Source organism: Oncorhynchus keta, chromosome 22 (genome assembly GCF_023373465.1).
Source record: "Oncorhynchus keta strain PuntledgeMale-10-30-2019 chromosome 22, Oket_V2, whole genome shotgun sequence".
Lineage (NCBI taxonomy): Eukaryota > Metazoa > Chordata > Actinopteri > Salmoniformes > Salmonidae > Oncorhynchus > Oncorhynchus keta.
Window position 1 is genome coordinate 5,105,011 of NC_068442.1, and position 15,606 is coordinate 5,120,616.

General features: G+C 43.3%; 1 protein-coding gene across 4 annotated transcripts in view; it reads right to left on the reverse strand.

The window, feature by feature from the left end:
- LOC118400956 (copine-8-like) overlaps window positions 1-11,384 on the reverse strand; it is an 81,631-nt gene extending 70,247 nt beyond the window's left edge. For 3 of the 4 annotated variants that reach the window (XR_004829144.2, XR_004829145.2, XM_035798011.2), the window contains exon 1: window positions 11,130-11,384. Coding sequence is in view for 1 of the 4 variants with exons in the window: in XM_035798011.2 (XP_035653904.1) it covers window positions 11,130-11,224 (95 nt within the window). In the remaining 3 variants the exon portion in view is untranslated. The remainder of the gene's footprint in view (window positions 1-11,129) is intronic. The other variant, XM_035798012.2, reaches the window with a different exon arrangement.
- Window positions 11,385-15,606: the final 4,222 nt, after the last annotated feature.

Sequence of the window (15,606 nt, forward strand, 5' to 3'; positions counted from 1 at the left end):
TCACTCTGTCATGCTGATTTAGTTCGAATAACAGACTGGAAGCTTCAAAAGGAGGGTGGTGCTTGGAATCCTTGTTCTTCCTCTGTCAATCATGGTTACCTGCAAGGAAACACGTGCCATCATCATTGCTTTGCACAAAAAGGGCTTCACAGGCAAGGATGTTGCTGCCAGTAAGATTGCATCTAAATCAACCATTTATTAGATCATCAAGAACTTCAAGGAGAGCGGTTCAATTGTTGTGAAGAAGGCTTCAGGGCGCCCAAGAAAGTCCAGCAAGCGCCAGGACCATCTCCTAAAATTGATTCAGCTGCGGGATCGGGGAACCACCAGTACAGAGCTTGCTCAGGAATGGCAGCAGGTAGGTGTGAGTGCATCTGCACGCACAGTGAGGCGAAGACTTTTGAAGGATGGCCTGGTGTCAAGAAGGGCAGCAAAGAAGCCACTTCTCTCCAGGAAAAACATCAGGAACAGACTGATATTCTGCAAAAGGTACAGGGATAGGACTACTGAGGACTGGGGTAAAGTCATTTTCTCTGATGAATACCCTTTCCGATTGTTTGGGGCATCCGGAAAAAAGCTTGTCCGGAGAAGACAAGGTGAGCGCTTCCATCAGCCATGTGTCATGCCAACAGTAAAGCATCCTGAGACCATTCATGTGTGGGGTTGCTTCTCAGCCAAGGGAAGCAATTCCAAACAATTTTGCCTCAGAACACAGCTATGAATAAAGAACGGTACCAACACATCCTCCGAGAGCAACTTCTCCCAACCATCCAGGAACAGTTTGGTGACGAACAATGCCTTTTCCAGCATGATGGAGCACCTTGCCATAAGGCAAACGTGATATCTAAGTGGCTCGGGGAACAAAACATTGATATTTTGGGTCCATGGCCAGGAAACTCCCCAGACCTTAATCCCATTGAGAACTTGTGGTCCATCCTCAAGAGGCGGGTGGGCAAACAAAAACCCAGAAATTCTGACAAACTCCAAGCATTGATTATGTAAGAATGGGCTGCCATCAGTCAGGATGTGGCCCAGAAGTTAATTGACAGCATGTCAGGGCGGATTGCAGAGGTCTTGAAAAAGAAGGGTCAACACTGCAAATATTGACTCTTTGCATCAACTTCATGTATATATATATATGCTAAATGGCATATATATATAACTTCATGTAATTGTCAATAAAAGCCTTTGACACTTATGAAATGCTTGTAATTATACTTCAGTATTCCATAGTAACATCTGAAAAAATATCTAAAGACACTGAAGCAGCAAACTTTGTGAAAATTCATATTTGTGTCATTCTCAAAACTTTTGGCCACGACTGTAGGTACTTTCTACCTGTTTCCTTCAGTATCTTCACAAGGTCCATTGCTGTTGTTCTTGGATTGATTTGCACTTCTCGCACCAAAGTACATTCATCTCTAGGAGACAGAACGTATCTCCTTCCTGAGTGGTACGAAGGCTGCGTGGTCCCATGGTGTTTATACTTGCGTGCTATTGCTTGTACAGATGAACGTGGTACCTTCAGGCGTTTGGAAATTGCTCCCAAGGATGAACCAGACTTGTGGAGGTCTACATTTTTTTCTGAGATCTTGGCTGATTTCTTCTGATTTTCCCATGATGTCAAACAAAGAGGCACTGAGTTTGAAGGTAGGCCTTGAAATACATCCACAGGTACACGTCCAATTGACTCAAATGATGTCAATTAGCCTATCAGAATCTTCTAAAGCCATGACATACTAATCTGGAATTTTCAAGCTGTTTAAAGGCACAGTCAACTTAGTATATGTAAACTTCTGACCCACTGGAATTGTGACACAGTGAATTATAAGTGAAATAATCTGTCTGTAAATAATTGTTGGAAAAATGACTTGTGTCATGCACAAACTAAATGTCCTAACCGACTTGCCAAAACTATAGTTTGTTAACAAAGAATTTGTGGAGTGGTTGAAAAACGAGTTTCAATGACTCCAACCTAAGTGTATGTAAACTTCTGACTTCAACTGCAACTTGGCAAGTCTAGTATGTCATTGTACGTTGTAGTGTTAAGATTTCCCTTCACTGGAACTAAGAGGCCTAGCCCAAACCATGAAAAACAGCCCCAGACCATTACTCCTCCTCCACCAAACTTTACATTTGGCACTATGCATTGGGGCAGGTAGCATTCTCCTGGCATCCGCCAAACCCAGATTACTCCATCGGACTGCCAGATGGTGAAGCTTGATTCATCATTCCAGAGAACGGGTATCCACTCCTCTTGATTCCAATGGCGGTGCACTTTAAACCACTCCAGCCGACGCTTGGCATTGTACATCTTAGGCTTGTGTGCGTGCGGCTGCTCTGCCATGGAAACCCATTTCATGAAGCTCCCGATGAACAGTTCTTATGCTGACGTTGCTTCGAGACAGTGTGGAACTGAGTGTTGCAACCGAGAACAGACGATTTTTACACACTCAGCGGTCCCATTCTGTGAGCTTGTGTGTCCTACCACTTCGTGACTGAGCAGTTGTTGCTCCTAGTCATTTCCACTTCACAATAAGAGCACTTAAGAGTTGACCGGGGCAGCTCTAGCAGGGCAGAAATGTGATGAACTGACATGTTGGAAAGGTTGCATTCTATGACGGTGCCATGATGAAAGTTACCGTGTTCTTCGGTATAAGGCCATTTTACTGCCAATGTTTGTCTATGAAGATTGCATGACTGTGTACTCGATTTTATACACCTGTCAGCAACGGGTTTGGCTGAAATAGCCAAATCCAGTCATTTGAATGGGTGTCCACATACTCTTGTATATACAGTGCATTTGGAAATTATTCAGACCATCTGACCTTTTCCAGATTTTGTTAAATTGAAGCTCTCAAATGGATTAAATATTTTTTCCCCCCCTCATCAATACCCCATAATGACAAAGAAACCACAGGTCTCTAGACATTTTTGCTAGTTCATTAAAAATAATAAACTGAAATATTACATTTACATAAGTATTCAGACCCTTTGCTCAGTACTTTGTTGAAGTACCTTTGGCAGCGATTATACCCTCACGACTTCTTGGGTATGACACTACAAGCTTGGCACAACTTTGAGACTTTCTCCCATTCTTCTCTGCAGATCCTCTCAAGCTCTGTCAAGTTTAATGGGGAGCGTTTTTCAGGCCTCTCCGGAGATGTTTGATCGGGTTCAAGTCCGGGCTCTGGCTGGGCCACTCAAGGATATTCAGAGACTTGTCCCGAAACGTAGAAGTGGCTATCTTGGCTGTATGCTTAGGGTCGTTGTTCTGTTGGAAGGTGAACCTTCACCCCAGTTTGAGGTCCTGAGCGCTCTGGAGCAGGTTTTCATCAAGTATCTCTCTGTACTTTGCTCCATTCATCTTTCTCCCAGACCCTGCCACTCAAAAACATCCCCACAGCATGATGCTGCCACCACCATGCTTCACCGTAGGGATGGTGCCAGGATTCCTCCAGATGTGACGCTTGGCATTCAGGCCCAAGAGTTCAATCTTGGTTTCATCAGACCAGAAAATCTTGTTTCTCATGCTCTGAGAGTCCTTTCGGTGCCTTTAGTCAAATTCAAGCAGAATGTCATGTGCCTTTTACAGAGGTTCTCTAATCCCCGCACTGTCAGATTGACCATCGGATTCTTGGTCATCTCCCTAACCAAGCCCCCCAAACCTCCGACAGATTTTCATGTGAATATTCTAAAATCTGCATATAAAACAAAATGAGCATTTCATGGTTTTGGCACCAGACAACGTGACCGAGAATACATTTACAGGACATTAATAATTAACTAGGGATATTGGCAAAATGAGCAGCATTTACATGTCCTGAAAAACAGCCTATAACAAATGACAAAAAAACATAGTCCTTGTGTTTCAATGTGTAGCATATGCTAAACTTCATAGGCTATATCTTTTATCGTTTTTTATGCTACTTTCCTAAAACAATGATTGTCCACCTCGCGGCTCACCTGTGGGAGATTTGAGCACTAAATGCATCAGGGCATTGCATGTATAGGCCTTTAGGCTCAGGTATCTAGTGTATGATATTAGAGAAGCTTAGGCCTATCCCAAGAGAAAGAAATGCATGTCACCAGCATATCTCAACGTCAGATAGCTACTGTGTCTGCTGTACAGATGTAGACTTGCAGAAGGAGGTTCATTTGTTCATGTTCAATCACAGTATTTTGTATAAAGACGAGCATAATATTGCTAGATCACAAGGCGTAACTCTGGTAGGCCTTAAAGCATCCTGCCTCGCCTTAAGTTCAACTGTTGGGAGTCAGCTTGAGTGCTGGTGCGCACGGCCTTCATATCACAGGCTTGCAGTAGCTAAAGCTTAATAATAGCCACACCAAACCTTCACAAAAGCTTCTAAACTTTATTAAGGTAATATCAAAAGTAAATCAAACAATTGTTTATAGGGACTATAAGTGCGGGCTATTATATATTGTGACGCCGAGGACCTCGGCGTTACTCTGGACCATGATTTCTCTTTTGACGAACATATCAAGAATGTTTCAATGACAGCTTTTTTGCATCTACGTAACATTGCAACAATCAGAAATGTTCTGTCAAAAATAAAAAATATAAAAAATGAATCCATGCTTTTGTCACTTCTAGGTTAGACTACTGCAATGCTCTACTTTCCGGCTACCCAGATAAAGCACTAAATAAACTTCAATTAGTGCTAAATACGGCTGCTAGAATCCTGACTAGAACCAAAACATTTGATCATATTACTCCAGTGCTAGCCTCCCTACACTGGCTTCCTGTTAAGGCAAGGGCTGATTTCAAGGTTTTACTGCTAACCTACAAAGCATTACATGAGCTTGCTTCTACCTATCTTTCCAATTTGATCCTGCCCTACATACCTATACATATGCTACAGTCACAAGACACAGGCCTCCTAATTGTCCCTAGAATTTCTAAGCAAACAGCTAAAGGCAGGGCTTTCTCCTATAGACCTCCATTTTTATGGAATGGTCTGCCTACCCATGTGAGAGACGCAGACTCGGTCTCAACCTTTAAGTCTTTATTGAAGACACATATCTTCAGTAGATCCTATGATTGAGTGTAGTCTGGCCCAGGAGTGTGAAGGTGAACGGAAAGGAACTGGAGCAACGAACAGCCCTTGCTGTCTCTGCCTGGCCGGTTCCCCTCTTTCCACTGGAATTCTCTGCCTCTAACCCTATTACAGGGGCTGAGTCACTGGCTTACTGGTGCTCTTCCATGCCGTCCCTAGGAGGGGTGAGTCACTTGAGTGGTTGAGTCACTGACGTGGTCTTCCTGTCTGGGTTGGTGCCCCCCCCTTGGGTTGTGCCGTGGCAGAGATCTTTGTGGGCTATACGCGGCCTTGTCTCAGGACGGTAAGTTGGTGGTTGAAAATATCCCTCTAGTGGTGTGGGGGCTGTGCTTTGGCAAGTGGGTGGGGTTATATCCTGCCTGTTTGGCCCTGTCCGGGGGTATCATCAGATGGGGCCACAGTGTCTCCTGACCCCTCCTGTCTCAGCCTCCAGTATTTATGCTGCAGTAGTTTATGCGTCGGGGGGCTAGGGTCAGTTTGTTATATCTGGAGTACTTCTCCTGTCTTATCCGGTGTCCTGTGTGAATTTAAGTATGCTCTCTCTAATTCTCTCTCTTTCTTTCTTTCTTTCTTTCTTTCTCTCTCTCTCTCTCGGAGGACCTGGGCCCCAGGACCATGCCTCAGGACTACCTGGCATGATGAATCCTTGCTGTCCCCAGTCCACCTTGCTGTGCTGCTGCTCCAGTTTCAACTGTTCTGCCTGCGGCTATGGAACCCTGACCTGTTCACTGGACGTGCTACCTGTCCCAGACTTGCTGTTTTCAACTCTATAGAGACAGGAGCGGTAGAGATACTCTCAATGATCGGCTATGAAAAGCCAACTGACATTTACTCCTGAGGTGCTGACCTGTTGCACCCTCGACAACTACTGTGATTATTATTATTTGACCATGCTGGTCATTTAGGAACATTTGAACATCTTGGCCATGTTCTGTTATAATCTCCACCCGGCACAGCCAGAAGAGGACTGGCCACCCCTCATAGCCTGGTTCCTCTCTAGGTTTCTTCCTAGGTTTTGGCCTTTCTAGGGAGTTTTTCCTAGCCACCGTGCTTCTACACCTGAATTACTTGCTGTTTGGGGTTTTAGGCTGGGTTTCTGTACAGCACTTTGAGATATCAGCTGATGTACGAAGGGCTATATAAATCTATTTGATTTGAGATCCTTTGTTCATGACAGAAAATGATTTCACAACCCCATTCCTTTTTCCACACAACTTCATCTAAGGATGTAGAGTGGATTTCTTGAAAACAGCATAGGCTATATTCCTTTTCTTTTAACCATGTAAAGACTGATTGTTTTTTATAATCTGCCAAACCGTTACAATTATAACTAGCTATACTTTGTTCACCCCTTACCATAACTAGATACTATTCTCAGGCTAAAGTGACCATAATTAGTGCTTGTAAAGTTATTGCCATCAGAGGTATTATGAAGGTCAAAACTAGAGCTTTCAAATGTCTGATATTTAGAAATCAAGCAATAGGTTTTAGCAATATTTGTTTTATTCCTTTGTCTGTTTGCCTGTGAGCCAATGCCACAGATGTTAGAAAGTGGAGACAAATGATGTGTGTAACAAATCTGAGTATGTTGATGTATTTGATATTAGATATGATATGAGAGTGTGTATGATGTCTGTATAAGAGTAAGACTATAATGTGTGATGTCCAAATAGATTAATAACTCTGCCAATTTGCATGTTTGAGTGTCTGCGTGTGTAAAATGTAGTGCATATAGACTTAATATTCATAATTGTAATCCATATCGTATCACCATCATAGTCACATCATAATCACCTTTAACATAATTGAAAAACACATCCCAGCATTTCCATAGCAATTGACGTTTCACATGATCATGAAAGAGACCTTGCATTACTCTAGAGACGGCTTCACTACAGTACAAATGTATTCCGTACAATATGTTATTATTCCCCAATGCCCCATTCTGATATCTTCCCCTTGCTTGTTATAAACATATATAAACTTGTAGACAAATACATTAAAAAAAGATAGACAAACAATAAACACATTCAATTATAAAAGAGTTCTCGACAATAAGAGAGGGAGAGAAGAGAAAAGAGAGAAAGTGAGAGAAGAGAGCGAAATCAGGTGTGTGTGTGTATAAGTCTGTATGTGTAAGCAACCATGTAGTTGAGTACGTGTGTGTTCATATCCACTTCATAATGTTCAGATATTTTAAACAGTTCCCATACATTCTTTTTTTCGTAACCTGAAGTCCCTATAGAATTTAGTACAGCCACAGTATTATGGAGCTGTCTATCTATAAAGAGTTTGTCCACAATGATAAAGGCACGCCTACCATCCATCCTTTGTTGTCTTTGTACCGGATACAGTCTCTTTACAACGTTCATCTCCTTCGGAAATTGGTAATTGAGACCGAATATGGTCCCTTTAAGCTCCCTTCCTCTGCTTTTGATCAGTTCCTTTTGTTGGTAGTGTTCAAATTTTGCGATGATCGGTCGGGGACCCTTGTTCTTGTCGTTCCGAGCTCCAAGTCTGTGTACTCAGTGGAAAGCCACCTTGTTTACAGTCTCTATAGGAAGTTTCAATGCGGATTCAATTTCATCTCTGATCGCGCCCTCCGGATTATTGGATGCGTCCTTAGGAATACCAGAAGAAAAAAAAGATTTTCACGCATGCTACGACTTTGTATGTCTAGTAGAGTGTACTTCATCACCCTGTTTCCCTGAGTTGACAATCCAATGTTGGGATTGTGTATTTTTACCTTGGCTGTGAGTGTCTTGTTTTCTCTTTGGAGCTTGAGAATTCCACTCTGGCTGAACTCCAAACTCCCCCCTCAGCCCTGCTACCTTCTCACACAACTTGTCCATTGCTGCATGGATTCCAGCCAGAGCACTATACACTACCTCAATGGTAAGTAAATCGTCCGTGTCTGTAGATGAATCTGTTTTTCTTTTTTTTGAGTCGAGTTAAAGTTATTTTGTGAAGTGGTCTTTTGTGAAGTTATTTTGTGAAGGAGTATGTTGTTCCTCCATAGCGTAAAGCTGTTGGTACTCGTCGATGTCCCTCAGGATCTGCTTGGTATTCAGATTAGCTCTATACTGTCTTTCCCACGACGACGACAGGTGTCTGTAGTACTCGCGGAATCCACGCGGCAACAAAGAAGGAACAAGACACTTGCCGTAAAGGCTAACCGTGTTGTGGAATCCTTAGTAACAAAACTTCAGTTCAGATTAAAATCGATTTAATGAGAAATGTTTCATGTAAATAACAAACGGAGTGTAGAGAGTAGTGTCCTGTTGCGCTATCTGATGACGTCTCTCTCGTAACGTAACGTCAAATCATATCCCAAGGGAGATCCTTGTGCATTTTCCCATCAGAGTTGTGTTTCCATCAAATTGACTCGTTGCAGATTAATGTCTGTGTGTAAATGCGTAGTAAAAATGATTTGAGGTTAAATTCATGTGTACCGAATAAAAAACAGAAATGAAATGGGTTTCCATCGCATTTTCAACTCTAGGCCTACCGATGTTTTTTTCTCACAAATAAATGTTGCATTGATATAGCGAATGTGTCCACTCTGGTATTGGCACGTGTGCTCTAGCCAACAGCTTGTAGATACGTATCTGATTACTACGGACAAAAGTGAGATAATTTGTATTTGTCAAATGCCAGCCAAGCATCGATCATCATGTCACAAGAATATGACCCTCCATATTAGTTGAAACAAGCATAACGCTCATCACGGTGTACTTTCGTCACTCTGTGAAGTCATCATCATTTATTTAATCTGTTGCCTAATAAACTGCACGCAACTCCGTGATGGCGTGACTTTTTTTATCCAACGTGTACTGTAGGCTACAGTACTGCATGAAAAGTTTGGATGGAAACCTGGTTAATGTCAAGCCCTTTTGAGGATGCTGGAATTATATTTTGGATGAACGCGCGCATGCCTACAGGAGACTTTTGAAGTAGCCTAATCAGATTAAAACATTGTGACTGGTTGTGTTTATGCAAGTAAACACAGGTAATACATTTTAAAAGTTAAATTATAAATATTTAGGCTATATTGAAGCATTGGGTTCTAGGTGAGCGAGGAATAGCCACTCGGATTGGAGAGGAGGCAGAGTGCGTGTTACGCTTTCCTGAATGGCCCTGCCCGGAGGGAGCGTATGTGGCGACATTATTATAGGACGACTTTGAAGAATGATGATCTGAAACAGACAGCGCATTCTGTATCAGAGGTTTAAAAAAATAAAAAATAAAAAATACAGCCAGACTGGCCTGTTACTGTGCCTTTCTGGACCGTATAAACTGTTGAGAGTGGACCCACGACGGATCCAAATCGAATTAAACATTCAAATCACAGGGCTTTTGCGCCGTCATTCAAATGACATTTTCACTGCAGCCTAGAGTAGAATTTTGTACTCAATTGAAAACAATAATGCAATTATGAATTCTATAGTCTAGGTAGGATAACTGTATTGTCCCGAAACAAGATCAATAGCGGAGCTTTCTGAGCTGTGTGTTTCATGTCTTCAATGTTCTTTCATGCCCAATGATGCACCTGGCCTGTCCATTGCCTATAATCTATTCCCATTTGTTCTTGTCAATTCATATTGAAAATTGATGCAGCTTTGAATGCCTTTATTTGTAGTATGATTGCTAGCCAACTACCACTATTGTCACTATGAATGGTGGATAGAGGAGAGAATCGACAGCTAGACTGATAGACTTTACAGACCTGTGGTGTAGTTAAGCAATAGGGCACGAGGGTGTGTGGTATATGGCCAATATACCATGGGGGCTGTTCTTTTGCACGACGCATGGCGGAGTGCCTGGACACAGCCCTTAGTCGTAAACCCCAGAGGTACCTTATTGCTATTATAATCTGGTTACCAACATAATTAGAGCAGAACAAATAAATATATTGTCATACCCGTGGTGTACGGTCTGATATACCACGGCTGTCAGCCAATCCGCATTGGCTGACGACCCAGTTTATAATAAAAGTTAGCACATGGAAAAGCGTAGTGCACAAGGGAAGTACCAAAACACCTTGATATAGGGGAGGCGCATGCAAGCAGATGAGGAAATGTGGCAAGGATGGAAGAAATTATATAGCCTATAAAACCTGAAAAATAATGTTAACCAGGAAAACGCACTAACATCCACTGTGCCCAATCAAATTAAATAAAATACACAACCCTCCCCAAATTAAAAAAAGATTGACAACTCTCCCCTCCAGTAAATTGCGATCTGGCTCTTAATCAAAGAAGCTGTAATTGCGGTTATCGGAGATTGAGCATCATTGACGCAGACAGTGACTGAATCGGAATTCCAACCTTCAGCACCACAATCTCAGGTGTGCACCGACACCGCACTGAGCGACTCCACGTCTCTCCCTCTCTCTGTGTGTTAAATGATCTCCACAGTGAGTGTTGTGACTGACTGAGACCGACCAGTCGCGGGAGCATCAGCTCTCTCTGGTAGAAGGAACTCCGCGGAGACCCCAGTCTTACAGAGGCGCGTGGCTCTTACGCAACACGGGAGCCGGAGCCAGCCAGCTCGCTACTATAGTTGTATCAAGTCACATTTAATTTAAGATGATAAAGCATTCATCAATTCTCTCAGCAGCATCCATTTTTCTGGACGGAAGTTTGTTTAGTTAATTAAGTGGAGCGGAGCCCCAAAGGGAGCGTGAGCTGTCATGTTAGGAAACACTAATAGCACGCACATTGTTCCACCGTCATAAACTTCATTTAAACATCCCTCAAATGTAGACTAACCGTGATTGATAAGCTAAAGCAATGGACCATCATGATAATGGTAATATTTAATTCAATCAAAATGTATCGATTAAATGCTATTTTTGTAGCCTAATGGGCTATGTCTGTTTTCTGGCCAAATCCCCAAAATAAAGAATTAATGCGAGAATGCTTGACTAAATTCGGACTAAACCATTTATATTTAGCAGTTCACCAAACATATCCACCGTTCTCCACAATCTTAGCCTATACCAGAAGCATTCTGTCACTCAATTGACATCAGTGCCCCTCTACTCACCTACATGACACCGTGAGCTCAACTCTGGTGGCGGGAATGGCAGCGGTGAACGGGTCAAAGTCTCCAATACACGCCATATTCATGAAGCTACTCATCGTCGAAATCTCCCGTTAAACGGGCCTTCTTCGGTCGCATGAAAGAAAGAAACCGTTAAAAACGGTGCGCTGCTTAGGGTCGCTGTTGCATGAGGCTTCGGGAGGCGTGTCGCTCAGCCAGCTGCAAGAGGAGCGTCGCCCATAACAGCCCAGCGTCATGTGTAACCGTTGAAAGATTCAGCTCGTGCTAGTATGCAGAGTTGAGAGCGAGGTATAGACCCAGGCTAATATGGGTGATAGTGCTGAGGGCGCGACGCCCGGGAGGAGTGCATCCAAGACATGTGCAGATCTCAGCTTTGGGAAATGTTACACAATTACAAAAATAAATAACCAAACACGATAACACATTATAGTTTAAGGCCTAGTCTGTGCTGATGCTTTTAGGGAACCATTGCAATTAGCAAATGCTTTATTGCATACATGAAGTCTAACCAATTAAGGGATTTGTAGCCCAATTAACAGGCTAAATCATTGTAATGCCTGTGTGCTTTGAAAATCTATTGAATGACAATTTATTGACAATCTATTGAATTGAGCAAATGGAATGGCAAACAAATAACAACCATGTGTTTGATGTATTTGATATCATTCCACCTGGTAAATTCAAGCCATTACCACGAGCATGTCCTCCCCAATAAAGGTGCCCCCAGCCTCCTGTGGTGCAAATGAATAATGACATTTTCGAGGAACTCATTTCTGTGACAATACAAAGGCATCATGGCCCACCTGCTTTTCAATGCACTGGCATGCTAGCGAATTCCTGACTTTTCCAAACAAACCACAATTTGCTCTCAGACATTGGGTGTCCTGTGTCTACCTGGTTTCGTCTCAAATTAGTCTTTATCAGCTTGTTTAAATCATATTGTACACATAGTTATCCGTTTGCTTGGGTTTTGACAGTGATGAGAAGCTGCCTTCATACAGGCAGTGCAATTTTTATATTTTGTCCCTATTTGGTCTTTTGACCAATCAGATAAGCTTTGAAAAACATCTGATTGGTCAAAAGATCGATTAGTGAGAAGAAAAAAAATCAGAATTAGGCTGCATGAGCATAAGCAGCCATAATGATAAAATGAAATGAAATTGCATTGGTCACATACACATGGCTAGCAGATGTTAATGCGAGTGTAGCGAAATGCTTCTAATTCCGACAGTGCAGTAATACCCAACAACTACCTAATACACACAAATCTGAAGGGATGGAATAAGTATGTATAAATATGTACATATAAATATATGGATGAGCGATGGCCAAGAGTGTGCAAGATGCAATAGATGGTATAAGGTACAGTATATGAGAGGAAGAATATAAGATATGTTAACATTATTAAAGTGGCATTGTTTAAAGTGGCCAGTGATTTGAATCTCTATGTAGGCAGCAGCCTCTCTGAGTTAGTAATTGCTGTTTAGCAGTCTGATGGCCTTGAGATGGAAGCTGTTTTTCAGACTCTTGGTCCCAGCTTTGATGCACCTGTACTGACCCTGCCTTCTGGATGGTAGCGGGGTGAACAGGCAGTGGCTTGGGTGGTTGGTAATGATGCAGATGGCGCAAAGAGACCACCTGAGAAATTTCCTCTATTAAGTGAATGATTTCTCTACCAGATGCAGCAGCCCAATGAGCTAAAATATGAACAGCTGCGTCAAATTAGATTAGACACTGAACAAAAAGCTTATTTATCTCAAATGTTCAGCACAAATTTGTTTACATCCCTGTTAGTGAGCATTTCTCCTTTGCAAAGACAATCCATCCACCTGACAGGTGTGGCATATCAAGAAGCTGATTAAACAGCATGATCATTACATAGGTGTACCTTGTGCTGGGGACAATAAAAGGTCCCTCTAAAATGTGCAGTTTTGTCACACATTGCCACAGATGTTCCAAGTTTTGAAGGAGCGTGCAATTGGCATGCAGACTGCAGGAATGTCCACTGGAGCTGTTGCCAGAGAATTGAATGTTCATTTTTCCAGCATAAGCCACATCCAACGTCATTTTGGAGATTTTGGCAGTACGTCCATCTAGCCTCACAACTGCAGACCACATGTAACCACGATAGCCCAAGATCTCCACATCCGGCTTCTTCACCTGAGGGATCGTCTGAGACCAGCTAACCGGAGAACTGACGAAACTGAGTTTTTTGTCTGTAAAACCTTTTGGGGGGAAAAACTCATTCTGATTGGCTAGGTCTGGCTCCCCAGTGGGTGGGCATATGCCCTCCCAGGCCCACCCATGCCTGCACCCATTTAAATTGACTGATGTCCTTACACCCCAGCCACCCTACAATCTAAGCTTGATGCCCTCAATCTCACACAAATGATCAATGAACCTACCAGGTACTACCCCAAACCGTAAACACGGGCACCCTCATAGATATCATCCTAACCAACTTGCCCTCTAAATACACCTCTGCTGTTTTCAACCAAGATCTCAGCGATCACTGCCTCATTGCCTGCATCCGTAATGGGTCAGAGGTCAAACGACCTCCACTCATCACTGTCAAACGCTCCCTGAAACACTTCAGCAAGCAGGCCTTTCTAATCGACCTGGCCAGGGGGACATTGGAAGGATATTGATCTCATCCAGTCAGTAGAGAAATTTAGAACCAGGAACAGATATAGCCCTTGGTTCTCTCCAGACCTGACTGCCTTTGACCAACACAAAAACATCCTATGGCGTACTGCATTAGCATCGAACAGCCCCCGTGATATGCAACTTTTCAGGGAAGCTAGAAACAAATATACACAGGCAGTTAGAAAAGCCAAGGCTAGCTTTTTCAAGCAGAAATTTGCTTCCTGCAACACAAACTCAAAAAAGTTTGGGGACATAGTAAAGTCCCTGGAGAATAAGAACACCTCCCAGCTGCCCACTGCACTGAGGATAGGAAACACTGTCACCACCGATAAATCCACGATAATTGAGATTTTCAATAAGCATTTTTCTACGGCTGGCCATGCTTTCCGCCTGGCTACCCCTACCCCGGTCAATAGCACTGCACCCCCCACAGCAACTCTCCCAATACTTCCCCATTTCTCTTTCTCCCAAATCCAGTCAGCTGATGTTCTGAAAGAGCTGCAAAATCTGGACCCCTACAAATTACACCCAAACAAGGGCACTGCGTTCATCCACCTCTGGCCTGCTCGCCTCCCTACCACTGAGGAAGTACAGTTCCCGCTCAGCCCAGTCAAAACTGTTCGCTGCTCTGGCTCCCCAATGGTGGAACACACTCCCTCACGACGTCAGGACAGCGGAGTCAATCACCACCTTCCGGAGACACCTGAAACCCCACCTCTTTAAGGAATACCTAGGATAGGATAAAGTAATCCTTCTCACCCCCCTTAAAATATTTAGATGCACTATTGTAAAGTGGCTGTTCCACTGGATGTCATAAGGTGAATGCACCAATTTGTAAGTCGCTCTGGATAAGAGCGTCTGCTAAATGACTTAAATGTAAATGTAAATGTAAATTAGCCGGGCTAGACAATCTGGACCCTTTCTTTCTGAAATTATCTGCCGAAATTGTTGCAACCCCTATTACTAGCCTGTTCAACCTCTCTTTCGTGTCGTCTGAGATTCCCAAAGATGGGAAAGCAGCTGCGGTCATCCCCCTCTTCAATGTGGGGGACACTCTTGCCCCAAACTGCTACAGAACTATATCTATCCTACCCTGCCTTTCTAAGGTCTTCGAATGCCAAGTCAACAAACAGATTATCGACCATTTCGAATCCCACCATACCTTCTCTGCTATGCAATCTGGTTTCAGAACTGGTCATGGGTGCACCGCAGCTACGCTCAAGGTCCTAAACAATATCTTAACCGCCATCAATAAGAAACAATACTGTGCAGCCGTATTCATTGACCTGGCCAAGGCTTTCGACTCTGTCAATCACCACGTCCTCATCGGCAGACTCGATAGCCTTAGTTTCTCAAATGATTGCCTCGCCTGGTTCACCAACTACTTCTCTGATAGAGTTCAGTGTGTCAAATCGGAGGGCCTGTTGTCCGGGCCTCTGGCAGTCTCTATGGGGGTGCCACAGGGTTCAATTCTTGGACCGACTCTCTTCTCTGTATACATCAATGATGTCGCTCTTGCTGCTGGTGAGTCTCTGATCCACCTCTACGCAGACGACACCATTCTGTATACTTCTGGCCCTTCTTTGGACACTGTGTTAACAACCCTCCAGCCGAGCTTCAATGGCATACAACTCTCCTTCCGTGGCCTCCAATTGCTCTTAAATACAAGTAAAACTAAATGCATGCTCTTCAACCGATCACTGCCTGCACCTGCCCGCCCGTCCAACATCACTACTCTGGACGGTTCTGACTTAGAATATGTGGACAACTACAAATACCTAGGTGTCTGGTTAGACTGTAAACTCTCCTTCCA